This window comes from Pan troglodytes, chromosome 10 (genome assembly GCF_028858775.2).
Source record: "Pan troglodytes isolate AG18354 chromosome 10, NHGRI_mPanTro3-v2.0_pri, whole genome shotgun sequence".
Lineage (NCBI taxonomy): Eukaryota > Metazoa > Chordata > Mammalia > Primates > Hominidae > Pan > Pan troglodytes.
In genome coordinates this window covers 82175284-82201749 of record NC_072408.2, presented here as the reverse complement: position 1 = coordinate 82201749, position 26466 = coordinate 82175284, and the positions used below count along the sequence as shown (strand labels likewise).

Below are 26466 nucleotides of genomic sequence, written 5' to 3'. Positions count from 1 at the left end.
GGAGAAAATGGTTTCCTGGGCCAGGCCCAGGTTCTGTTAGGCATACAGATACATAACAAGTTAGTCATGTGTGGGAATTAATAAATGAAGAAATTGTACTTGTAAATGCATCAAATGTTCACAAATCCAAGGTCAGTTTTCTTATTTTAAAACTAGAAGCAATGCCAGCTCCACAGGAATGGTTTTGAATATCAAATACTTACATGAAAGGACTTTGGAAGCTATGAAATACAACACAAATGTACAATAATAATAATAAATAACGTCACTGTAGAGAACTAGCCCTTTTCTCTACCTAAGGCTTTTTCTCAGGGGACTGGTGGAACAGAGGCTGACTTCATAGATAGAAAAATATCTAATTTCTACAAACAGGAGCTCTTTGAAAAAAAACAAAGCAAAGGAAACAAACCAAACAGAAACATTCAAATCCAAGAGGATAGCTCAGGGCTTTTTAATATAATTCTCATCTTGCCCTACTTTGAACAGGTTTTTAACAGAATATTGATACAACTAAAGAACAACAGAGTAAATACACATAGCATTTATACCGTTTGAGGTATTTGGCTATGCTAGGTTTTTTTTTTTTTTTCTTTCCCTCAGTGGAACCACACATTGAGAAATATAGCTTTAGAACACAATATTCTATCAAAACCAGAAAACAGAGATTGTTTTATTTGAAAACATCAGATATGCAGTGATTCTTTCTTTCAATGTCATTTCTTTCACTTAAACCTTCAGGTTTATTAAGCCTCTGATTCTCAATTAGAATAAGTTCCCTAAGTCCCTGTCATAAATAGAATTATATCAACCTTTCACATCTCAGTCACATTGAGTTCTAATAAGTGTGCAACAATAAGACAGCTGAGTATGGAATGGCAATTGGAAAAATATTATACATTGCTTTTTGCCTATTTTAAAATTGAGTAATAAAAGATATTTATTATTTTGCCATATAAGGTGCTGAGTTCAGGAATATTTTCATGGGAATCAAGTTTTTCCCTCAGGTGTTTGCTTAGTGTACTTCACAACTACTATTGATTCCTTTACAAAGTTGATCCATGAATATTTATTGATGGAAGAGGTCTTAGTGGTCATCTAGTACTATCCATTTATTTTATAGATAAAGAAATCTCCTATGCTAGGTATTTTTATTTAGTTCATTTATTAGTATTACTAGTGGTAAGTAGTTATCTTATTAATCTATTAACTTTTACTATACCTATTGAATAACAAGTTAATAGTTTTTTAAAAATTTATTTATTTTATCATATAAATTTGGAAGCACCCAGATTCCTCTACCACAACTAATTAAAATTCTGGCATTTATTAGCCCTTGGTGGCATAAAATTACAGCAAGTCTTTAATGAAATATTGAACATTAATTATAAATAATAAGTTTGCATCCTAGCAGGATGTACAGGTACCACTTAAACTATTCCAAAAACCACAAAGACAAATAATAATATTAGATACCTTAATATCACATGAAAATACCACTATCACCAATAAAAACTATGACAGTAACAGTAAAAACAAAAAAATACAAATTTTATTCAATGGTTGTTATGAACTTGGAATGATCTTAAGCACCTTACTATTTAAAACACAGAGATGGAAACATGTTTAGAAAATGAAAATTCCCTACTTTATTAGAATAACATGGTGAAATCTTAAGATTAATTAGACTGGTCAAATGTTTTTCAGTGTTTTTCCTGTCATGTCTTTATCTGTTCTTAGTGTCAAAGAGCCCACTTTACATGTTTTTTGTTTCTTTGTTTTACAAATTTAAATTGATTGAATAAGTATAGGAGAGAAGGGAATAAAAAACATTCCAATGGTGGTTTGCATATTTTCTTTCTTGTTAAAACTCAGTGTTTTATTTTTTTTTTTTCTGTCTTTTTTTGTATTACACTTTTGGTTTATATTGGTGATACATCTTTTTCCTCCTCTTTCTACTCTTATTTTTCCTCTTCCTCCATCTTTTCTTTTTGTGTTTCCTCCTCCTCCTCCTCCTCTCTCTCTTCTTTTTCCTCCTCCATTTCCATTATTTCCATTTCCATTTCCTCTTTCTCTTTCTTCTCTTCCTCTTTTTCCATTTCCTCTTTCTCTTTCTTCTCTTCCTCTTTTTCCTCCTCTTCATTCTCTGCTTCAGATTCCTCAGGGGTAAATATCATTTGTTGTTCCAACAAGATATTTGGAAACTGAGACTGTACTATCAAAACAGTTATGACACACAGGATAAAACATAATATTCTCAATAATAAAATGAATGTGCACAGTGGATCACACACAACTGGCCGGGGCATTTCCCATTTTGGATACCAAAATCGGTAATCTGTAAACAAAGAAGCAATTGAAAGCTGGATTTCATATAAAGCAGTTCAATTGTTCAAGAAATAAAGGACAACAATACCTACATGTGGCTTGGTCACGATCTGCATTACCTAGAAAGAAAAAGAAAGTCCACAAAAATTACATAAAATTTCTTCTTTGTCTAAAAAATAAGATAATCTCCCAATAATAGTGTCACTTTCTCCTAGTTCTCAGGCATTATCTTTGATGTCCTCCCTCCAACCAGTAGCCAATTTTAAAGTACAATATATTCTCTTTTAGTGAAATCAGCCTGGTCTGCTACAGAAAGTATGGAAATATATGCGTAAAGAGATATGCATTCTAGTGCTAACTTTGGCTTTATGTCATTGACCTTACATACATTTCTCCACTTCTGCCCTTAAAATATTGTTCCAGCTCCAACATTCTAGGATTCTACAATATCTATTTTCATCTCTCTTTGCCCCCACAGATAACTCCTAATTAATCTTAGAAATCTATTCACTTTCCTCATTTAATTCTTATTTTCAGAAGCTTTCAGTTGCTCTTAATTTCCCAGAAGGTAAAGTTAGCTCTATAGCCTGGCATTCAATATTTTTAGTTAACTAGTCCAATGAGATAATAATAGTTTTTAGGAAATAAATTCCCTTTCTTCTGCTCATTTGGGCTGAGAGATGTATCAGTCCATTTTCATACTGCTATAAAGAACTACCTGAGACTGGGTAATTTACAAAGAAAAGAGGTTTTGCCTGTAGTCTCAGCTACTTGGGAGGCTGAGGCAGGATAATCACTTGAACCCTGGAGGCGGAGGTTGCCGTGAGCCAAGATTGTGCCATTACACTCCAGCCTGGCGACAGAGCAAGACTCTGTCTCAAAAAAAAAAAAAAAAAAGAAAAGAAAAGGTTTAATTGGACTCATAGTTCTGCATAGCTGGGCAGGCCTCAGGAAATTTAAAATCATGGTGGAAGGTGAAGGGGAAACAAGGCACATCTTACATGGTGGCAGGAGGGAGAGTGAGGGGAGAACTGCCGAACACTTTTAAACCACCAGATCTTATGAGAATTCATTCACTATCATGAGAACAGCATGGGGGAAACTGTCCCCATGATCCAATCACCTCCCACCAGGTCCCTCCCTCAGCACTTGGAGATTACCATTTGAGATGAGATTTGAGTGGGAACACAGAGCCAAACCATATCATTCTGCCACAGCCCCTTCCAAATCTCATGTCCTTCTCACATTTCAAAACACAATCAGGCCTTTCCAAGGGTCCCCAAAGTCTAAACTCATTCCAGCATTCACCCAAAAGTCCAAGTTCAAAGTCTCATCTGAGACAAGACAAGTCCCTTCCATCTATAAGCTTGTAAAATCAAAAGCAAGTTAGTTACTTCTAAGATACAACGAAGGTACAGGCATTGGGTAAATGCTCCCATTCCAAATGGGAGAAATTGGCCAAAACAAAGGGGCTACAGGCCCCATACAAGTTCAAAACCCAACAGGACAGTCATTACATCTTAAAGCTCCAAAATAATCTCCTTTGGCTCCATGTCTTACATCCAGGGCTGATGCAAGGGGTAGGCTCCCAAGGACTTGGGAAGCTCTGCCCCTGTGGCTCTGAAGGGTTCAGGCTCTGTGGCTGCTTTCATAGGCTGGCATTGAGTACCTGTGGCTTTTCCAGGCACATAGTGCAAGTTGTCATTCTGGGATCTGGAGGATGGTGGCCCTCTTCTCACAGCTCTATTATGCAGTGCCCCAGTAGGGACTCTGTGTGGTGGCCCCCACTCCACATTTCCACTCTGCATTGCCCTAGTAGAGGTTCTCCATGAGGGCTCCACCCCTGCAGCAAACTTGTGCCTGGACATCCAGGTGTTTCCAAACATCCTCTGAAATCTACGTGAAGGCTCCCAAAGCTCAACTCTTGTCATCTATGCACCTGCCAGCCTAACACCACATGGATGCTGCCAAGGTGCTACCAAGGCTTGGGGCTTGCACCCTTTAAAGCAATGGCCTGAGCTGTACCTTGGCCCCTTTGAGCCACAGCTTAAGTTGGAATGGCTGGGAGGCAGGGCACCATGTCCCAAGGCTACACAGAGCAGCGGGGACCGGGCCTGGCCCATGAAACCATTTTTCCCTCCTAGGCCTCTGGGCCTGTGATGGGAGGGGCTGCCATGAAGATCTCTGAAATATCCTGGAGACGTTTTCCCCATTGTCTTGGTGATTAATATTTGGCTCCTTGTTACTTATGCAAATTTCTGCAGCCAGCTTGAATTTCTCCCCAGAAAAAAAAATATATATTTTTTTTCTACCACATGGTCAGGCTGCAAATTTTCCAAACTTTTATGCTCTGCTTCCCTTTTAAACATAGGTTTTAATTTCAGATCATCTCTTTGAGAATACATAAGACTGTATGCTTTTACAAACAGCCAGGTCACATCTTGAGTGCTTTTCTGCTTAGAAATTTCTCCTGCCAGATACCCTAAATCATCTGTCTCAAGCTCAAAGTTCCACAGATTTCTAGGGCATGGGTAAAAATGCCACCAGCCTGTTTGCTAAAGCATAGCAAGAATGACCTTTATTCCAGTTCCCAACAAGTTTCCCATCTCCATCTGAGACCACCTCAGCCTGGATTTCATTGTCCATATCACTATCAGCATTTTGGTCAAAACTATTCAACAAGACTCTAGAAAGTTCCAAACTTTCCCACATCTTCCTGTCTTCTTCTGAGCCCTCCAAATGGTTCCAACCTCTGCCTGTTACCCAGTTCCAAAGTTGCTTCCACATTTTCAGGTATCTTTTCAGCAATGCCTCACTATAACTGGTACCAATTTCATGTATTAGTTGATTTTCACACTGCTAAAAAGAACTACCTGAGACTGGATAATTTACAAAGAAAGGAGGTTTAACTGACTCACAGTTCTGCATGGCTGGAGAGGCCTCAGGAAACTTACAGTCATAACAGAGGGTGAAGGGGAAGCAAGGCACATCTTACATGGTGGCAGGAGAGGCGGGGGGCAACTGCCAAACACTTTAAACCATCAGATCTCATGAGAACTCACTCACTATCATGAGAACAGCATGAGAGAAACTGCCCCCCTGATCTAATTACCTCCCACCAGGTCCCTCCCTCAACATGTGGGGATTACAATTCAAGATGATATTTGGGTGGGGACACAGAGCTAAACAATATGATGGTCAGATAACCAATCCTGAATTCCACTAGGAAGCATAGTAGGAGGATAAATGAGTTCTCACATAGAGAGCCCAATAGCAACAAAGAACTTTGTCTTGCAATAATATTACCCTTAGGGGAAAATTTAGAACTCATTGTTAAGGCACCTTGGAGATGAACTGACCTTCCTTTGGATCTTTGCAGTTATTTTAGCCTTTTGCGCTTGGTCTTACTTCATATTTTATGTAATGATTTCTATATTAGATTTTCTTTTAAAAAGTCTTTTGTCATATAGTTTGTATTTTCTCATTTGGTATTTGTGTGTCTATTGATACCTTAGTATGAGCAGTTATGTAATAGTATGTTTATTCTTTGCATCTTTCTTCACTTCTCATCATTAATTTTCATTGATTATATGTTTCATTAAATAGTTACATACATTTAAACTTACTTACACCTCTATTGTTTGTCAGCTTTAAATATTCTATTTAGTATCTTTGGCCCTTAGCTATAAATGATGAGGAAATAAGCTATTTTTTCTATCTCTCTCTTCTCCTCCCAAGTTTTATTAATTGTATCATTTGTATGTTTCCAATATTTCTTGTATTTTTTTTGTGACTATAACTCTCAGATTGTTTGAGTTTTAGTCTATCCATTAAGATTCAGGGCTCACAGAGAGTTCTTTCACTCAAGTTTTTTCATTCATCTCTTCTTTTTGGTGAATGTCATCCTTTAGTTTATTGAAGAAGTGCTCATGAGAACTATACACCAAATGTAACTGCATGCTCCCAAAACATCTGTCTATTTCATTACACTTGAATAATAGGTTTTGCTGTATATAAATTCTTGGTTGACACTTCTTATATTAAGGGTATATAGGCATCATTCCACCATCTCTTAGCATTTACTGTTATGGTAGAGAAGTTTGAAGCCAGACTGAATTTTCCCCCTTTACGTGGGAACATCAATTGCCAAAGCAGCATTACTACCACGTGAGTGTGAAGTCAATTTTGTATTGTAGAGCTGAAACCAGGAAGTACAGTTCTGTGAATTATTTTCTCTGTATAGCTTCAGGTAAGAGTTTGCCAATGACAGGAATGCAAATGAAATAGGAAAGATATAAGAAAAGCAACCACCGGGGTGATAGTAGGGCAGGTAAGATGGATCAATGTGAGTTTCACAGTGGCTTCTTAGTATAATACAATGGAGAACTATCTGCTTTGTAGCCACTTCTCTGCCTTACTGTGGCCACTTCCCTGACCTTCACTCCCTTAGTGTTTACAGTATTCAGATAAACTGTATTTCCTATGTTAAATACTTTATTGCTAAAATACTTAGAGTGACTATTTTTCTAATTCAACCCAGACTGTTAAACTTCTTAATAACTGATCTTACATTTTTGCTTGGATGCTTTAAGATTCTTTCTTTTCCACTGAAGTCCAGTAATTTACTAGTCTATGTCTACTGTGTTGACTATTTTGTGTCACTTTTTCCTGGCACATAGTGTGCACTTTCAATGTTTAAGATTCAAGTAATTTTATTTCTATAAAATTTGTTTTATTACTTATTTAAATATCTATATATCTCTTTCTAGTTGTATTTTCTGTTCTATTGTTTTGGTTCTGTTCTTGAGGTCCTACAATTATTCACATGTTGAAACTGAGTCCATAGTTATAGTTTTATCTGTGTATATATACACATTTATATATATGTTTATTAAAATTCTTAATTTCCAACACTTAAAATTCCAATTCACCACCATAAGATTCATGCTTACTTTTTTCCTTTACATATTTGTATTCCATTTCTGACAGTGAGAAAACTAGCCCCCATTATACTTTTAATTTATTTTTTTGATCAATCCCCCAGTATGCTTCCGATCTCCCATCATTGTCTCTAGCCCCTAGCACGCATAGGTGCCCTCCTCACTCTGCTTAGACACTGAGATTTAGCAAATAAAAATAAATTATGTCAGGTTACATTTGAATCTCAGAAAGCAATAAATATTGTTTTAGTATAAGTTTGTCCAATGTAATATTTGGAATATGTTTATGCTGAAAAATTGTCTTGTATTAATTGGCCAACTTAGGGGCTGGCCCTGCGCTGGGACACCCTCCCACCGTGCTCAGACTTTGAAACCCAGCTCTGGGCTTCTGCATGTGTGGATTCCTTCCTTACCCCACTTGGGCCCTGACTTCACCCATGTCAAGTCATCTTCCCCACATTAAAACTTTCCTCACCTAATTTGCACTCAGACACCTCATGTGTGATTGCCCCTAAGTATGGATGCCCCCTTTACTGGCTTAGGTTCTGAAATCTCTTCTCAGCCCACTCCAACATGGACTCTTCTCCTTATTCTTCTTGGCCTCCAACAACCACTGCAGGACCATCCCCCCAGGGATGCCTTCCTCAGTGGCTCAGACTCTCCCTTCCATCCCATGTTGATGCTCTCCTCACCTTGCCTGGGCACAGATGCTACATACTGAGTCATCCCTGCATGGACATCTTTTTATTCTGCTCTGGCTCTGATACCCCAAACCTCATGTATGGACAGTTACTTCATTCCATGAGGTCTCTGACTTCCCACACATGGCCACATCTCTATGTGGACAGCACCCTTACCTTGCTTAGGTTTCCTTTCCGTGCCCATTGCATCTCGTGTGGATCCTTTGTTATGCTGTTTAGGCTCTAACATATCACCTTTGGATGCCCCTCTGTGTAGATGACTACATTCCCCTGACCTGCCCAATGACTTTAGCATTGAATTTCTCAGAAAAAGAAAGACAAGGAAGAGAGGAAGAGCAAGAGTTTGCATCTTGATTCAAGTGAAGCAAGAGCAGAAATGTTAGGGTGGATTCATCCCTGTAATGGTGTTATAGTAAAACTGTCCACTAGTTTTTGTTTCTGTTTTTTCTTCAGCACAAAAACATAATATATTTGGGAGGCTGAGGTAGGAGAATCACTTGAGGCCAGGAGTTCGAGACCAGCCTGGGCAACATAACAAGATCCTGTCTCTGCAAAAAATAAAAAAAAAAAAATTAGCTGGGCATGGTGGCACCTGTCCATAGTCTTAGCTACTTGGGAGGCTGAGGCAGGAGGATCACCTGAGCCCAGGAATTCGACGTTACAGTGAGCTATGATCATGCCACTGCATTCCAGCCTGTGTGACAGAGCAAGACCCTGTCTCTTTTCCAGAATCTACAAAGAACTTAAACAAATTTACAAGAGAAAAACAAACAACCCCACCGAAAAGTGGGCAAAGGATATGAACAGACACTTCTCAAAAGAAGACATTTATGCATCCAACAAACATATGAAAAAAAGCTCATCATCACTGGTCATTAGAGAAATGCAAATCAAAACCACAATGAGATACCATCTCATGCCAGTTAGAACAGTGATCATTAAAAAGTCAGGAAACAACAGATGCTGGAGAGGATGTGGAGAAATAGGAACACTTTTACACTGTTGGTGGGAGTGTAAACTAGTTCAACCATTGTGGAAGACAGTGTGGGGATTCCTCAAGGATCTTGAACCAAAAATACTATTTGGCCCAGTAATCCCATTACTGGGTACATACCCAAAGAATTATAAATCATTCTACCATAAAGACACCTGCAAACATATGTTTATTGCAACACTGTTCACAATAGCAAATACTTGGAACCAACCCAAATGCCCATCAATGATAGACTGGATAAAGAAAGTGTGGCACATATACACCATGGAATACTATGCAGCCATAAAAAAGGATGAGTTCATTTCCTTTTCAGGGACATGGATGAAGCTGCAAACCATCATTCTCAGCAAACTATCACAAGAACAGAAAACCAAACACTGCATGTTCTCACTCATAAGTGGGAGTTGAACAATGAGAACACATGGACACAGGGAGAAGAACATCACACACTGGGGCCTGTCAGGGGGTCAGGGCTAGGGGAGGAATAGCTTAGGAGAAATATCTAATGTAGATGATGGGTTGATGGGTGCAGCAAACCACCATGGCATGTATATACCTAGGTAACAAACCTGCACGTTCTGCACAGGTACCCCAGAACTTAAAGTATAATAATTAAAAAACAACATAATATGCTATTTACTTATTATCCAAATTTATCTCCTACCATATTCCTCTAAGCATTGTATATTTTAGCTACAGTTATACTTTTGGAGCATATTCTCTCATGTTTGGAAAAACTAAAAGAAAAATGTAATCAAACATATTTTCTACTTTTTACTTTTGAAATATTTGGAGATTTCAGCTTTTTGGAGGAAAAACTAAAAGAAAAGGGTATTAAATACATGTTACTTCATAAATATTTTGGAATATACTATCCTTTAAAGCAGTTATTATCAAACAGGCTGCTGTTTGGGCATAAACTGTGAAGCTTTTTAAGGGTATAACTGTTAGTTCTCATTCTTTCTTTCTGACACTCTGGTATGTCCTCAGGGGAAGGAATAGGGTTAAGATAGAACAGAAAAAGCTCTGCAGTTTAGAAAAATCTAAAGATGATACTGTGTCAACCATCCTTTGATAACATAATAGTAGCATTCTGATCAAAGGAATAATATTAACATGACCATAAAAAACTAGTGTTCAATCGCTTATTTTTCTTGTTGTCCAATCCATTATGCATTTTTTTCATGTTTAAGTTATTTTCTTTATCTTACTGCATAGAAAATCTGTGCATTTGTCACGTCTGCCACATCGAGTACAAAATATTCCTGGTTCATAAGGTCTTCTCGTCAGTGTTCCTCTACAAACGAAAAAGCAGAAAACATTTAGTTAGAATAAGCTTCCATTTTTACATGTAATTTAAATAATATAGTTACTAATTTTTAATCAGGTTAAAAAGGTGGGTTAAGAAACTGGACTTAAGGAAATACTTTAATTAGAGATTCAATGTTTCCCTTTTGTTCTCCCCTAGGAAACAGTCTTTTCTGAAACGAATTCCCATGCCCTAGAAACAAAGTATTATAATTAAATATAAGAATCGGTTTTAAAGCTTCTTTCATTTTAGTTTATAGCAAAATGTATCCTTTAAAAATTAATGATGTAGACCGGGCGCGGTGGCTCATGCCCGTAATCCCAGCACTTTGGGAGGCTGAGGCAGGCAGATCACGATGTCAGGAGATCGAGACCATCCTGGCTAACACGGTGAAACCCTGTCTCTACCAAAAATACAAAAAATTAGCCAGGTGCGGTGGCAGGTGCCTGTAGTCCCAGCTACTCGGGAGGCTGAGGCAGGAGAATGGCGTGAACCCAGGAGGCGGAGCTTGCAGTAAGCTGAGATGGGCCACTGCACTCCAGCCTGGGCAACAGAGTGAGACTCTGTCTCAAAAAAAAAAAAAAAAAGAATGATGTAGGCTGGGTGGGGTAGCTTCCCCACCTGTAATGCTGGTGCTTTGGGAGGCCAAGGTGGGATAATCTCTTGAGACCAGGAGTTCGAGACCAGCCTGGGTAACATAGCAAGACCTCGTCTCTTCAAAAAGGTATTTTTTTTTTAATTAGCCGGGCATGGTGCGTGCCTGTAGTCCCAGCTACTCGGGATACTGAGGAGGGAGGATCAGTTGAGTCCAGGAGTTTGAGGCTGCAGTGAGCTGACTGTGCCACTGCACTCTAGCCTGGGCAACAGAGCAAGGCTCTGTCTCTAAAATAAATGAAGAAATAAAGAAATAAAATTTAAAAATAAATGATATAGAATTTTTTATAATTAATTGCTTCCTGGTTGGCCCAAATACATAAAAAGTTTCATAGAAATGATATATTAAGTATCTGTAGAGTTTACAAAATTCTGAAATGCTTGTGTCCCAAAGACTCATCTGCATCAATTATTTTGGGGGTATATATAAAAACACATAAATTTATAAAGAAGCAAATAAATATAAATGGGAGTTTACAAAGTTGATTTAACCCATTGTACAGAGCTAAAGAGAGAAGTAAGAAATAATTACATCAATTGCCTACAGCTAAATGAGAAAAAAGGCCCTAAAGTACTTTTAAATTGGGAAATTTAAATAAATGATCTAGGATAAGAAAGGTAGAAAAAACAAGTAGGGAAAAGATACATTTGAGTGGGGGCAGCATCATTAATCCTGGTAATTTAATCAGTATTGCCTATTTACCTGGTATATAATTGGGAGCTATAAAAACAAACATTCGTTATTTAAGTCCTTGGTTAGGCCTTCTAGAAGAATGGCCAAGCCTAAGAAATATATATTCAAAAACCTGAGTATCACATTTCTCAGATATATCTTATTTAATCAGAGAGTTTGGGTGATACCCAATAAGGCATCTGATACCCTTGAATTGTAAGCATTCAAGTCCATCAGGAACATCCAGAGGTTTGTGGTTATTTGTAGATCATATATCACTTCTTCAATTTCACTGTTCTATTATCCAACTATTTCAAGAAAGAAATGCATTTTGTTTAGAACCCAGCCAGAGCAGAAACTCAAGAGTTGATCTAGTCACCTTTAGCTACACCCTGGTCTATTTTTCCTGTCCCAACCCCTTTTCACCAAAACAGATGCCTCCAACACAAAAGCAGATGTATTGTCTCCTAAGGTCCCAAGGATGGGGGACCTCTGTCCTTATACCTAAGTAAAAAGCTACTCACTATAAAAACTGCCTTTGAGAACTAGAGCATAGTCCCATCACCCCAAGATCATAATGTCTGATATCTGTAGCGTGGAAAAACTGTGGGAAGGCAAATAAATAAATATAATAATGCATACATACATACATAAAACTGAAAATAAATAAATCCACACTGTGGTAGACTACAATGAGTCCCCTCTTTCAAAGATTTGAGTTTTATAATCATTATTTCTATTAGACAGCCAGAAATGTCAGGCTAATACCCTCCCCTATGTTAATCTTCCTCTAGTTCTGAGTTTCTAAGAAAGTGAACCTAAATTAACTTGAGTCTGAATCCACAACAAAACTCCCAACTTCAATTGGAATTATTGGGCCAGATTAGGAGGAAATAATAGGTAACTATCTATAAGCAGCAAAGTCCACTGAAATTTCACAGCTGCCCTGGCAGTGCCTTAGAAAATTTGCATTTTCTAAGAAGCAGACCAGTGGTTCACCAAGACCAAGTCAAGACTCTTGAACACAGTCTTCTAGAACTTTTCTTAGCCTCTATCTGGCCATAGCCTCAGTACAATGCTACCTATAGAGCATGTGTCCAGATCCTAGATAAGGACATGTTACCTGGGCGGCCTAACAGACAAGTGTACCCATTTCCAACCCCAAGTTCATTAGAAGGCCATTATTCAAACTTTGATATAGATACACAGTCTTTCAAAATGAGAGCACAATTCTGGTGGTTGTAGAAACTTTCTTTGCCTACACTAGACTCGTATCTGCCACTATCTTGTTCATCAAGGAGGTAATCCAGCCCATAGCTTGACAACCTAGCAATTACAATTTGTAGGCAGATTCTTCAAAGTTCTCCATCCAGACTCACATAGTCTGTACATTATTCACAGAACAAGAGCCAAAGCACATGAAACAGATGTCGATTTTTCCATCTCATACAGCCAGAACAACTAGACTACTTACAACTCGTTTCATTTTTCACTACTTCTTATGTATCACCACAACACTGACTTCTAGTTTGTTTCTGGAAGATCTATGGGTTTTCCAAGAAGACTTATTTTTTTCCAAGAAGAATCTATTCCAATAAGTTTAAGAGAAATACAGTGTAGGCAGCAGCAAGGAAGATAAACTATAATAGAGATCCCATCTGGCTGTCTTTCTGCAACATCTAATATATTTGTCTTTGCCAAAAATTCCATGACTACTTCCTGGGCCTATTCAAGGTCAACGAAAGTATGAACTCTGTTGTTTTTCTGTCTCAAATTATCCCTGTATGTGCAAAGCTATTTTATTTATATCACTTTCTGTAAAACTTTGTTGGCTGGGTCTCCTCCCTTCACTTAACATATCCTGCACCTAAAGGACTGTGGAACACAGTTAAACAGTTAAAACCGTTAAACAGTTAAAGCTCCTTTAAGGTTGATATTATTTAGCTGTGCCATCCTCTAATCCTCCTTGAGAGAGATATTTACCTTCAGATCATGCCTCCTTATTCACTGAAGACTTTGGCACCTGAAACATCATTTTTAGTCAATCGTTTTTCATTTTCTCAGAAGTTGGTACCTATTTGATCACAACATTCATATGGATAATTCATCCAATAACTTGGTTTTTCCATTACTAGATGTCTTTACTGCCAAAATGCTTCCCAATTCTCCATAGTTGTCACTTTTATAGCTACATTCTGGATCCTGTTACCTCTTAAAACAGCTCCACCTCTGAACTCACAAAATCAGACATTTCACTCACTGGCTATAACCTCCTATCCTCCTTCCAAGGTGCTCACTTATTTACTCCTGCCACACTGCTTCATTAATTTCACTGAGGTGTCATGTCTATTTTCTCTCCTATTTTCTCCCTGTCCATTCTATTGTCTCTTCTTTTATTCATTTAATTTTTAAAATTATACTTTAAATTCTCGGGTACATGTGCAGAACATGCAGGTTTGTTACATAGGTATACATGTGCCATGGTGGTTTGCTGCACCCATCAACCCACCATCTACATTAGGTATTTCTCCTAATGCTATCCCTCCCCTCACACCCCACCCCCTGACAGGCCCCAGTGTGTGATGCTCCCCTCCCTGTGTCCATGTGTTCTCATTGTTCAACTCCCACTTATGAGTGAGAACATGTGGTGTTTGGTTTTCTGTTCTCGTGTTAGTTTGCTGAGAATGATGGTTTCCAGCTTCATCCATGTCCCTGCAAAGGACATGAATAAAAGAGGACACAAACAAATGGAAAAACATTCCAAACTCATGGATAGGGAGAAACAATATCATGAAAATGGCCATACTGCCCAAAGCAATTTATAGATTCAATGCTATCCCCATCAAGCTACTACTGACTTTCTTCACAGAACTCGAATAAACTACTTTAAATTTCATATGGAACTAAAAAGAGCCCGAATAGCCAAGACAATCCTAAGCAAAAAGAACAAAGCTGGAGGCATCACGTTACCCGACTTCAAACTATTACTACAATGGGACAGAACAGAGGCCTCAGGAATAACGCCACACATCTACAACCATCTGATATTTGAAAAACCTGACATAAACAAGCAATGGGGAAAGGATTCTCTATTTAATAAATAATTTTTTCTATACTCAGATTCATACATGTGTTCCTTTATAGTTTCTGGACTTTAATGTTCTGATAGGTAAGTCCTTATACCTTCCAAATTGTAAGTAAATTCACTAATATAGCTTTCATGACTTCACTTTTTAATGTTTAAGTCTTTTATGTATTAGAAATTTAATCCTCTAAGATGAGTGAAAAACTCAGTTTTACTTTTATCCAGCCAGTAGGCTCTCCTAATTCCATTACCTAAATACTTTAACCAGTGATTTTAAATGCCAACTTTATCACAATCATTACATATGGATTTGGATCTACTTATTGACCCTCATCTATATAACACAATAAGGGGAAATATTTATAAATTACATTACATAAAATGTAATGTGCAATGTCTTTGGCACACTTACAACAAAATTATATTTAACTAAATGAAAGGTCCTGTAGTCAACTGCAGATCCAACATGCCTAAAAATAAAAGTTATTTTCCCTCCACTCTATATCTTTTCCTAGCTCGGTTAATAACATTACCTATCAATGAAGCATAAATTCTTATGGTCATCCTTGTGTCCTTTCTAATATTTAAGTTTTAGAGTAATCGAATTAATATTGTTTTATTTTACTTTTTAAAATTGTACTTAAAATGTGTGTTTATCTTTGAAAATGAAAAATAAGGACTTGTAAATAATTATATGTAAATATTGTTTCAGTTTTTTTCTGATACATTATAAAGTATTCTAATCTTTATACAGATATCTTCGTAGATTAGGAACATTTTCTTTTCTTTATTATTTCTCTTTCCTTGGCTCTTCTCTATTCTTTAGAAACACCAATTTGTAGATTTATATGCCATACATATTTCCTTTATTTTTTCATATATATTTTGACCTCTATTCTTCACCTTTGTGTTTCTGAGAAAAATTTTCAAGGTTGCTTTGACTTGTTATTTTCAGTATGCATGGCCAGGTCTGTTTTATTCTTCCATTCTGCATTAATTTTCTGTAACTATATTAACAAATTACCACAAATTTGGTGGCTAAAACAACAATAATTTATTCTCTCACTGTTCTGGAGGCCCAAAGTCCAAAATCAAGGTGTTGGCAGGGCTGTGTTCCCTTCAAAGGCTCTTAAGAATCTGTTCCTTGATTTTTCCAGCTTCTGGTGGCCTTAGCTCCTTGGCTTGTGGATGCATCACTGTAGCTGCTTCTGCTGTGGTCACACTGCCTCCTCTTCTGTGTGTCTTATGCGAATCCTCCTCTCCATCTCTTACAAGTATACATGTGATTGCATTTAGCCCTCACCCAAATAATCTAGAATAAGCTCCTCTCAAGATCCTTATATTAACCACATCTTTGCCATATTAGGTAATATTCACACTTTTGCCATTTAAGTAATATTGACAGGTTCTGGAAATTAGGACCCAAACATAACGTTGGTAGGGGGGGCACCATTCATCCCACTATACCTTTTAATTTTCAATTTGGTTATTTTACATTCATTTCTACCCAGTATTTTATAATATTGTAATGGATTGATTTTTCTACCAACTATCCTTAAGAGAGATAATGTGATTGCCTATTTTAGGTACATAATCAAATAAGAATTGGACTGAGTTGACTGATAACTGTTCCAATCTAGATCCTTCAAGGTAGACTTGCCAATATTTGTATCAAAGGAAAAATGGTTAGCAAATTTCAAGACAAAGAATATATATATATTGCAAAGAATCTTGTGCAATAAGAGAGTAGCAAGAAAAAAAGGGTAATTTCAACAACTGGTAGCTTCATCTTATCACTGTAGTCATCTGAGACCCCTGTACTCACTATTCTTATTAAGGTCACCAAATACCTTCATCTCATCTAATGGAACTGTCAGTTCTCCTTCCTCAATTTCTCATTCTCTCAGCAGCATCTCATAGAGTTAACCAGTTTGGGCTTCTTAGCTCATGTTCTTCACTTGACTTCCAAGTACCTTACCAGCAGGTTTTTGGTTTCCCTCATACCTCATTAACCTCTCTTCATTCTCCTTTACTAGCTCTTTTGCCTTAGTTTAAAATAGCGTAGTGCCCCAGGACTTAGTTCTTAAATTGTCTCCATATTCACTCTCCCACATGCTGATCTAATTCACTGTGACTTCCACTTCAGGGCCTTTATACCAGAAGCTTCGTCTACTTAGAAAACAACCACATACTTTCATATGGCTATCTGCTTCTCATGATTCATTCACATTTCCTACATTTATTTTTCTATCTAATATACCCAAATAGAAAACATATCTTTTGATCTTCTCTAAGTTAATGAAATCACCATCCACCCAGTTTTTTAGACTAAACACATAGGCATAGTGTTGCTTGATTATTTTATTCAATTTATCCCTAAACTCAAGCCAATCGGCTTGTATTATTAGCTCCACCTTCATAATATACCCAGAAACTGACCTTTCCTCACCATTTCCATTCTATGGTAGGCAGAATTCTAAGATGAATCACAAGATCCTCCACTCCTCAGGTACATGCCATGAATAATTCTCAGGAGAGCGAATATGATGAATTTTACTTCCATAATTATATTATAAGGCACCACTGACCTTAAAATATTGACATTATCTAGGTTGGCCTTGACTCATCCTATGCGTGTTTTAAAAGCAGAGAGTTTTCTTTAGCTGGTCACAGAAGAGGAGACAGAGATTTGAAACATGAAAATGCTCTGACATACCTTGGCTGACTTGAAGATGGTGGGGCCATGTGTCAAAGAAACATGGGCAGCTCCAGAAGAAGAGACAACACATGGCTCAGAGCCAGCAAGAAAACAAGGACAAGAGTCCCATCACCATACAGAGCTAAATTCTGCTCACAGCCTGAATGAGCTTGGAAGCAGCTACTTCGCCAATCCTCCAAGTGAATACTTAGTCAACATCTGGATTTTGGCCTTTGAGACCCTGGGAAGACAATCCTGCCACAATATGCCTGGGTTCATGACCTATAGAACTGTTTGATAATAAATGTTGCTGCTTTAAATCACTACATTTGTGGTAATTCATTATCCAACTTGATAAACAATCCACATGCTAAAACCCTAATCCAAAATATCAGTCTGTAGCCTGTACTACAGGAAACAGCCTCCTAATTGTACTTCCTCTTTACACTCTTGTTTCCTTATATTTCATTCTCTACCAACAGCCACAGTAATCTTTTTGTTAAGGTGTTCTTTTCAAAACAAAAATGAGATCATGTCACTCTGTGCTTAAGACCTTCCAATGGCTTCGTCATTACTTAGGATAAATTCCAAAATCTTTAACATAATGTATGTTATTATATTTGGTCTAGCTGTCACCTAACTCTCCACCTCAACTCCTACATCTAACCACAGTTATTCCTTTCTCCAACATGTTAAACTCATTCCAATCTCTGAGATTTTTATACATGTTCCTATCTGGAACATACTTCTACCTGGAACATCTGGTTTTCAGCTCAAATGACACCCTTCTTCTATGACTACCCTATCTGTCTTCTAGACCAGTCATTCTCTATTTACTAATGTTGCTTTTTACAGTATATTTTATTGTCTAATTAAAATGTTATTTATCTATGTGTTCACTTACTAAAAAGTGTTTGTCTCCCTGCCAAGACTATAAACTCAATGTGGTATCTTTTTGCGTCTTGTTAGCAGAAAAAACAGAGCCTGTACATACTTGCTGAGTGAATAAATGAGGATTTATGCCCCAGAAAAACCTCTACCAACCCCCTCCTCCCCAGTGTACAATTCCATTTGAATCTGCAAGACCAATCAGTAGTAATTTTTAAAGTTTCTGCATGTAATAGGTATCCCAATGCTTCCAGTCTGTAGGAGTGAAAGGACACCTAAAATGTTTTGCAACTCTATATTCCAAACTTATTTTGCATGTCTATATTCAAAGTTAGCAAGACTTCTCATCAGGAAAGAGCTTTCTGAGTTTAATTTGATGCACAGCATAGTTCTTTTGTTTTTCTTAGCCAGGGGAATACAATCAGTAATCACTGCTTTTTAAATTTTTCTGTCTGGTTTAGTCCCAAAGCATTTTATTTGGCAGAAATTCCTTCTCAATCTTGGTAGGCAGTCAATTCTTACTGTTTATTTAAGATGTTAATTCAAACGTTTTCTAACTTATTTGGAAGTTATAATAATATTATTTATAGTATTATATTGACCTGTAAGAAAGCTTGGAACTTTTCAAAAGAGCTCTCAAGAAATGGAAGCTATTTTGAGATGCAGTTATTTTCCACCATTTGAAGGCACTCAGGTATACGGTATAGTCATATATGAATAGCTTGACTAAAAGATGTTTGAAGTGCTTTTCAATCTCTGAGATGTTACAATTCCTTATACGTATAAGACAGGTCCCAGTTAACAATGTAATCTCCAAGAGGTGGTCAATTAAAAGTGTTCTTCATGTTACAAAACTGACATATTCATGAAACAATTCTTACTAAATAAATTTCAACACATCTAATTTTCTTTCTACTTTTACTATAAATTTTAGAATAAACTATTTTGGAAAATAATTTGTCTTATGCTAATTAAGTGAAATATTGTGAAATAATACTAAAGTGAAGGTTACTCCAGGAAGTAATATTTGGCTAGTGTATAAGTACAATCAATATGTCCAATTTAAGACTTATTTCATTATAAAATTGATTGAAAATATTTCAATGTAAAGTATTATATTTATTTTATAGTTCAAAAAACACTTATAAAAATATATTAAAAGTTAGAAAAACTCACCTTGAAATATTCTGATTTTTATATTCTTTTATTAATTTTAAGTAACTTACCCTGGCGCATAGTTGCATATGAAAATTGCTGCATGTATAATATGTCCAATTTTTGAACATGGAGTAACAGCACAACCAACTTTGTAAGAGTGGTCCCAAACAAGCTAAAATAAAATTTTCAAGAAAGACACAAAATTTAATTTTAAACATTGACTTTCATATTATAAACAATAATATATTCCATTCACATAGAACTTTTCACCAAGCAATTCAAGAAATATAAACTATTTTCATTTAGAGATGTGTAGAGAGTTACCAAGGAGTTTGGGCAGCATTTTCAACACTATATTTAGAGAAATACTTTAATAGGTTCTACCAATAACATATTCTTTTTTTTTAAAATTTTATTTTATTATTATACTTTAAGTCTTAGGGTACATGTGCACAATGTGCAGGTTTGTTACATATGTATATATGTGCCATGTTGGTGTGCTGCACCCATTAACTCATCATTTAGCATTAGGTATATCTCCTAATGCTATCCCTCCCCCTCCCCCCACCCCACAACAGGCCCCGGAGTGTGATGTTCCCCTTCCTGTGTCCATGTGTTCTCATTGTTCAATTCCCACCTATGAGTGAGAACATGCGGTGTTTGGTTTTTTGTCCTTGCGATAGTTTGCTGAGAATGATGGTTTCCAGTTTCATCCATGTCCCTACAAAGGACGTGAACTCATCATTTTTTATGGCTGCATAGTATTCCATGGTGTATATGTGCCACATTTTCTTAATCCAGTCTATCGTTGTTGGACATTTGGGTTGGTTCCAAGTCTTTGCTATTGTGAATAGTGCCATAATAAACATACGTGTGCATGTGTCTTTATAGCTGCATGATTTATAATCCTTTGGGTATATACCCAGTAATGGGATGGCTGGGTCAAATGGTATTTCTAGTTCTAGATCTCTGAGGAATCGCCACACTGACTTCCACAAGGGTTGAACTAGTTTACAGTCCCACCAACAGTGTAAAAGTGTTCCTATTTCTCCACATCCTCTCCAGCACCTGTTGTTTCCTGACTTTTTAATGATCGCCATTCTAACTGGTGTGAGATGGTATCTCATTGTGGTTTTGATTTGCATTTCTCTGACGGCCAGTGATGATGAGCATTTTTTCATGTGTTTTTTGGCTGCATAAATGTCTTCTTTTGAGAAGTGTCTGTTCATATCCTTTGCCCACTTTTCGATGGGGTTGTTTGTTTTTTTCTTGTAAATTTGTTGGAGTTCATTGTAGATTCTTGTCAGATGCGTAGGTTGCGAAAATTTTCCCCCATTTTGTAGGTTACCTGTTCACTCTGATGGTAGTTTCTTTTGCTGTGCAGAAGCTTTTTAGTTTAATTAGATCCCATTTGTCAATTTTAGCTTGTAAGAACTGTTTGAGAACACGGTTGATCCAGAATAATGCTTCAGAGCCAAAGGACGTCATGCCTGATGAATCAATTTTCAACCTCTGGTTGAATTGGAAAGTTCTAGATTATTGGAAGAGAGGAAGATGAGAAAGAGGAGAAAAAGTTTTGAAAAGATGGAAGTTGTGGAAAAAAGGGAGAAAAAGAGAGACAATCCAATTATAGAAAAGTAAAAATGATACAAGAGTAGAGAAGTATTGAATGCTATTGGCATTTCTCCTTCTCTTTGTTAAGAAAATTCTATTGTAAGATAAAACAAAATCTGGCCTTTTGATTAAAAAATGAAATAAAAGAGCTGGTTCCTACAAAAGAGAAACAGATCTTGAATTGGAGTGAAAAAGATGGGAATAATCAAAGGCATTCCAGAAATTATCTGTAAAACTTTAATATTTCTAATACTTCCAAGTGAACCAAAAAGTACTGTTTTGTTTTGTTAACCTCTGCAAGAAAGAGGAACCATTCTTGTTTCATTCTTTTTTCTCAAGCCTTAGTGGTTTTAAAAGTGTGATTCTTAAAGAAATAAAGAGACACATTAAAAAGGTGATACATTAAAAGAATAAAGAATAGAGTATCTGCAAGAGTTAAAGTGAAGTTAAGCATGTCAAATGCAGGAAACTAAAAGGTCTAGGAGACTAGAATTAAGGAGTAAAAACACAGAGTACTATGTTAGGGAGTAGATTTGGTTAGTTTATTGAGTATTAAAGTCATATTAAAGAGGCTAGGTTTGATATGAGCAAGTCAATGGAGAATCACTATAACTTTCTAGAAGAAAGAAATGATCAGAAAAAAAAAACTGATGAAAAAATTTTTGAAGTATGATTGGATGAAAGAGAAAGACATGAGTTCAACATGAACAAATTCCAAAGTATTAAGTTCTACATAAAACGTGACATCAGGGTCTATTGATTGAATAACTTTTAAATAAATGTGGGAGTTCATGCAATAATTTCTTGATTCCTGAAACAAATATTTATTGCAGACCTAAATAACGTCGTGTTGTTATGTTGAGAATATATGGATGAAAAGGTAAGGTCCCTGCCCTCAGTGTAGTATCAGACATATAAATAAATTATTGTTAAACAATGTGATGTATAAAATAACAAAGGTTATGTACCTGAAATGAAAAGTGCTTCAATATTCCTGGAGTATAAAGTGTGAGGGTGGATTATTGAACCAGAGGCAGGGAAATAATACTATTAATTTGCATTTCAAATGTTTTAAACAATCAGCTATACAGTAGTATGTGTACTGATATGTGCAAAAGCATATTCTACATATGTTTATAGTCAATCATTTATAAAGTATTTTTATTTACTGGTTTCTTTCCTCCTTTTCCAGTGTACATTATTTTTAGGAAAGTGCCTTTCATCTTTGAACACGGAGATTAGGTTTACTATATTTAAAATAATGTTTTAATTGTATGGTTCACATAAAAGATGGGATGGTAGACATTTTGAAGACTAGGAAGATTGATTAAAATTGTGATCTTATTAAATGTGATAATTTTATTATTTGAGTTTATGTACAAATTTGAAACATAATAAAACCAGGCATAAATCAATTAAGAAGTGTTTGAATTAATAACAAAATAAAAATTAGATACCTGAATATAATTAGAACAGTCTCCAGAGCAACTGCCATTTTCAAAATTGTACATTTTCTTCTCTGCATGCCAACTTCTGATAGCAATACTTGCAGTAAATTCATCTGCAGGGCCGACCCACATATTTTCACCAATACCATAAAATTTAGGATGGACCATTTGTACATCTTGTAAATAAATATTATGCGTAAACAAACATTTTTTTCCCCATGCTCTAGCAGTCCGTGATAAAGCTACATCCCAAGTCTGAAAAATATTCAAAAAGCAAAGAGAACAAAATAAGTTTTTTTTTGTAGTCTAAAATATTTTTTCTTGAGTTATCCTTAGATTTAAAGGAAACAATTCTAACTTTGTACTTGTGCATCTTGGTTGAGAAATTTCTGCTGGGAAAAACTTCCATGGGATAATAAAAAATGAAATGACCATATCCTGAGACAAAGGACTATGTATATATTTGTAATTAAAATATTAGAATGCTAGATGATGGAAATGATAATACTCTTACATGTAGTCTGTTCAGAAGTATGTAATACACTTACCTATAGTCTGCTCAGAGTATATATTTTTAAACTCATGCCTTTTTGTACACAGAAATACAACAATCTAAAATATTAAGAGGTATTTATTAAGTAATGATTATATGCAAAATATCATATTGTCAAGAATAAAATGCTAAGTCAGCATAAATTTTGTCCTCACATTGCTTTATTAGAATTATGTATATTTTTTATATATCTGATTAGATATACATCTTATATATATTGGATTAGATATAAATCTTATATATATTGGATTAGATAAACATCACATATATCGGATTAGATATACATCTTATATATATATCGGATTAGATATACATCTTATATATATCGGATTAGATATACATCTTATATATATCAGATTAGATATACATCTTATATATATCGGATTAGATATATACCTTATATATATATCAGATTACATATATATTATATATATAAGATCCGATATATATATATAAGATTAGAGAATAAGAGAAGACAGAAAGAGAATATATATATGTGTGTGTATATATATATATATATATATATATACACACACACACAAAAAAAAAAACTTTTAACACATGGTAGTAGTTGGTGAGTGTTAACAAATAAGGCACATGTAAAGTTTGTTGCAGAAATATGAGAAAATAGCATAAGATGCTGTTCCCTGGCTAGCTATCTGGAAATAACCAGAAATGTGTGCTTTTATCATCATTTAGAGACTCATTAAATTAACTGTTAGTGAAGGACAAGAACAAAAACCACACACTAGAAAAATCAACAAAATAGTGGTGAAACCAAAAATACTAAATACATATGTTACAGTGTATCAGAAAGTAAACATCTGAAAATCAATACTCATACTTCCTTAGAGCAGGAGTGTCCAACATTTGGCTTCCCTGGTCCACATTGGAAGAAGAATTGTCTTAGGCCACACATAAAATACACTAACACTAAGAATAGCTGATGACCTAGTAAAAAAAATCGCAAAAGAATTCATAACCTTTTAAGAAAGTTTACAAATGTGTGTTGGGCTGCATTCAAAGTTGTCCTGGGCCTCATGCAGCCTGAAGGCCACAGATTGAACAAGCTTGCCTTAGAGTTTTCTTAGTGAATCCCATAGATTACACATATATACAACATAGAAAATAAACATATCAGACCTTTAGAATATCTCCCTACTACTTCCCTTCCCCTAAGGTAACCACTATTAAAAAAATTGCCTGTTTATACATCTCTCTATCTCTGTATATACAAACATATACACACATTTAACTATAAGTTTGGCTGTTTTAAATGGGTATTTTGTGATTTTTTTCCCTTGCACTATTGTGATCATATCATATATAATATTATTGGCCTTTAACTTTCAGTTTTCATGTAGAGAAAGAGTTCCATATTAACATAACTAGATTTGCTTAATTTTTACATGGTCTGCATAGTATTCCGCAGCATGGATACCTATAATAAATGTAACCATTTCACCATTAATAGACCTTTAGATTGTTTCCTATTTCCAAACAATGTCCCATGGACTACACTTCAACCTGATTTATTATGCGTATACTTCACATACCTCATTCTTACTACATAGCAGTCACTATTTTAAGTGTATTTTATATATTATCTCACTGAATGTTCCAATAACCCTAGGAGGTATGCATTATTATTATTATTTCTGTTTGCCCAGAGGAAGTAACTAAAACACAAAGAGGTTAAGTAGTTTAAATGTATTAAATGTCTCATAGACAGTAAAATTGTGGAGCCTGGATTTAAACCCATGAAATCTAATTCCCAACTCTAAGTTTATAAGCATTTTACTTCTCATGACTATGTGCAAATAAATTGTAAGAGCTCCAAATTCTTTTATTCAACTATGAATAAAAATCATAATTGAAAAGAGAGGTTAAAGTTTCAAGAAGCAGTTAATGAGATATTTAATGAAATATGTCAAGACAAGGTTGATAAATGTGCTTTGAGAAGGCAAAAAATTTTTGTTAGCCATTACTCTTTGTTTAGCTAGAAAAGCTGAATCCATACTCTAATTTGTACTCTCTTATAGGTAACAGGAAGATATTAAGATTTTATTTCAATATATTTCCCTGGAATATGTCTAGGTATGGGCCTTTTCTCATTAATTGGGCTTAGCATTTGGTGGACTCCATTAAAAAATAATTTTAAAAGGAAGGTATAATCATAACTCTCATATATGTGTCAATCATTTTAAGTGATTAATTAATGAGGGAACTACTAAGATATTATAGCTTGTTCAAGAAAAATCCAAAGAATTCTCAAGGTTACATGCTGTCAAGAAGTGCTGAAATCCATTCACAAATAAATGCAAAAACTGGGTCTTATCCACAGGGAAATAGTCAATTACATTTCATCAGACACAATGAATTTGCATTTCTATGAGCAAAATTAGTTATATTACAATTACTTTTCTACAATTTAAAAATTGTAAATTGCCTAGCTCAAAGACAATTATAGAAAAGATAATTTCTATGTGTAAGATAAACAGTGCACAAAATATTGTATTTCACAATTTTCCCTGACATTTATCTTAATCTAAAAACTTATGTCTCTCCTCAGCTCTAGAAAATTTGCTTCTGTTATTTCTTAATTTTCTCCCCTTTATTTTGTTTTATAGTTCCACACCACTTGTAAGATTTAGGAACTTTGTATTTTATTCTCTCTGTCTTTTAATTTTCCCTTTGTGCTTTTACACATTCATTTATTTATTCATCCATTCAATACATGGGAATATCTCAATGAATAAGCTGAAGGATATAAAGTTGCAGATGAAAAATTTCATTATTGAAGAAAAAAATATTCATGACACTTGTTAACACAGTAATGAAGGCTTTAGAAGACTTGCAACAGGGGAGACATCTGAGGCTCAACTCCAAACACAGCAAGGATAAGTGGGGATTTATAGCCATGGAGTAGGATGAGGGGGTCAATGAATAAAAAATTATTATGAGGAGACATCAAGTTTGTGGGGGTTCTTGCTACATTGATCTAACAGGATTCTTGCTGAAGACAGGCCAGTGTAGTCAGGTCAGGCCAGGTAGAGCTCAAGGGTAGGGGATGAAGATTTTGATCAGATGATATTCAGAGTAATCAGATATCGAGGGTGGGAGACTCTCCTTAAACTGGGCTAGGTGGGACTTTTGTGAAAACTGGGTGATGCAGGCCATAGGACAGGGCCTAAATCCCAGGCCTAGCCAGAGAGGGCTCAGGAAAGTCTGACTAAAGTTTGGTTAAGTAGAGAGTCTTTGTCAGGCCCCTCTCGTATTTGCATCTCTCTCTCTCTTTCTCTCTCTCTTTTTTTTTTTTTTTTTTTTTTTTGTGATAGGGACTTGCTCTGTTGCCCAGGCTAGAATGCAGTAGTGTGATTGTGGCTCAATGTAGCCTCAAACTCCCGGGCTCAACTGATCCTCCTT

The 26466-nt window shown here is 35.8% G+C and overlaps 1 protein-coding gene across 1 annotated transcript in view; it reads right to left on the bottom strand.

Moving 5' to 3' along the window:
- Nucleotides 1-1527: 1527 nt before the first annotated feature.
- Nucleotides 1528-26466, bottom strand: part of GLIPR1L2 (GLIPR1 like 2) — a 40538-nt gene continuing 15599 nt past the window's right edge. The window contains exons 2-6 of the mRNA XM_003954446.5: nucleotides 22497-22742; nucleotides 19494-19597; nucleotides 10172-10257; nucleotides 2418-2444; nucleotides 1528-2335 (exon numbers count right to left, since the gene is read on the bottom strand). Coding sequence (XP_003954495.2) covers nucleotides 1959-2335; nucleotides 2418-2444; nucleotides 10172-10257; nucleotides 19494-19597; nucleotides 22497-22742 — 840 coding nt within the window. The 3' untranslated portion in view covers nucleotides 1528-1958. The remainder of the gene's footprint in view (nucleotides 2336-2417; nucleotides 2445-10171; nucleotides 10258-19493; nucleotides 19598-22496; nucleotides 22743-26466) is intronic.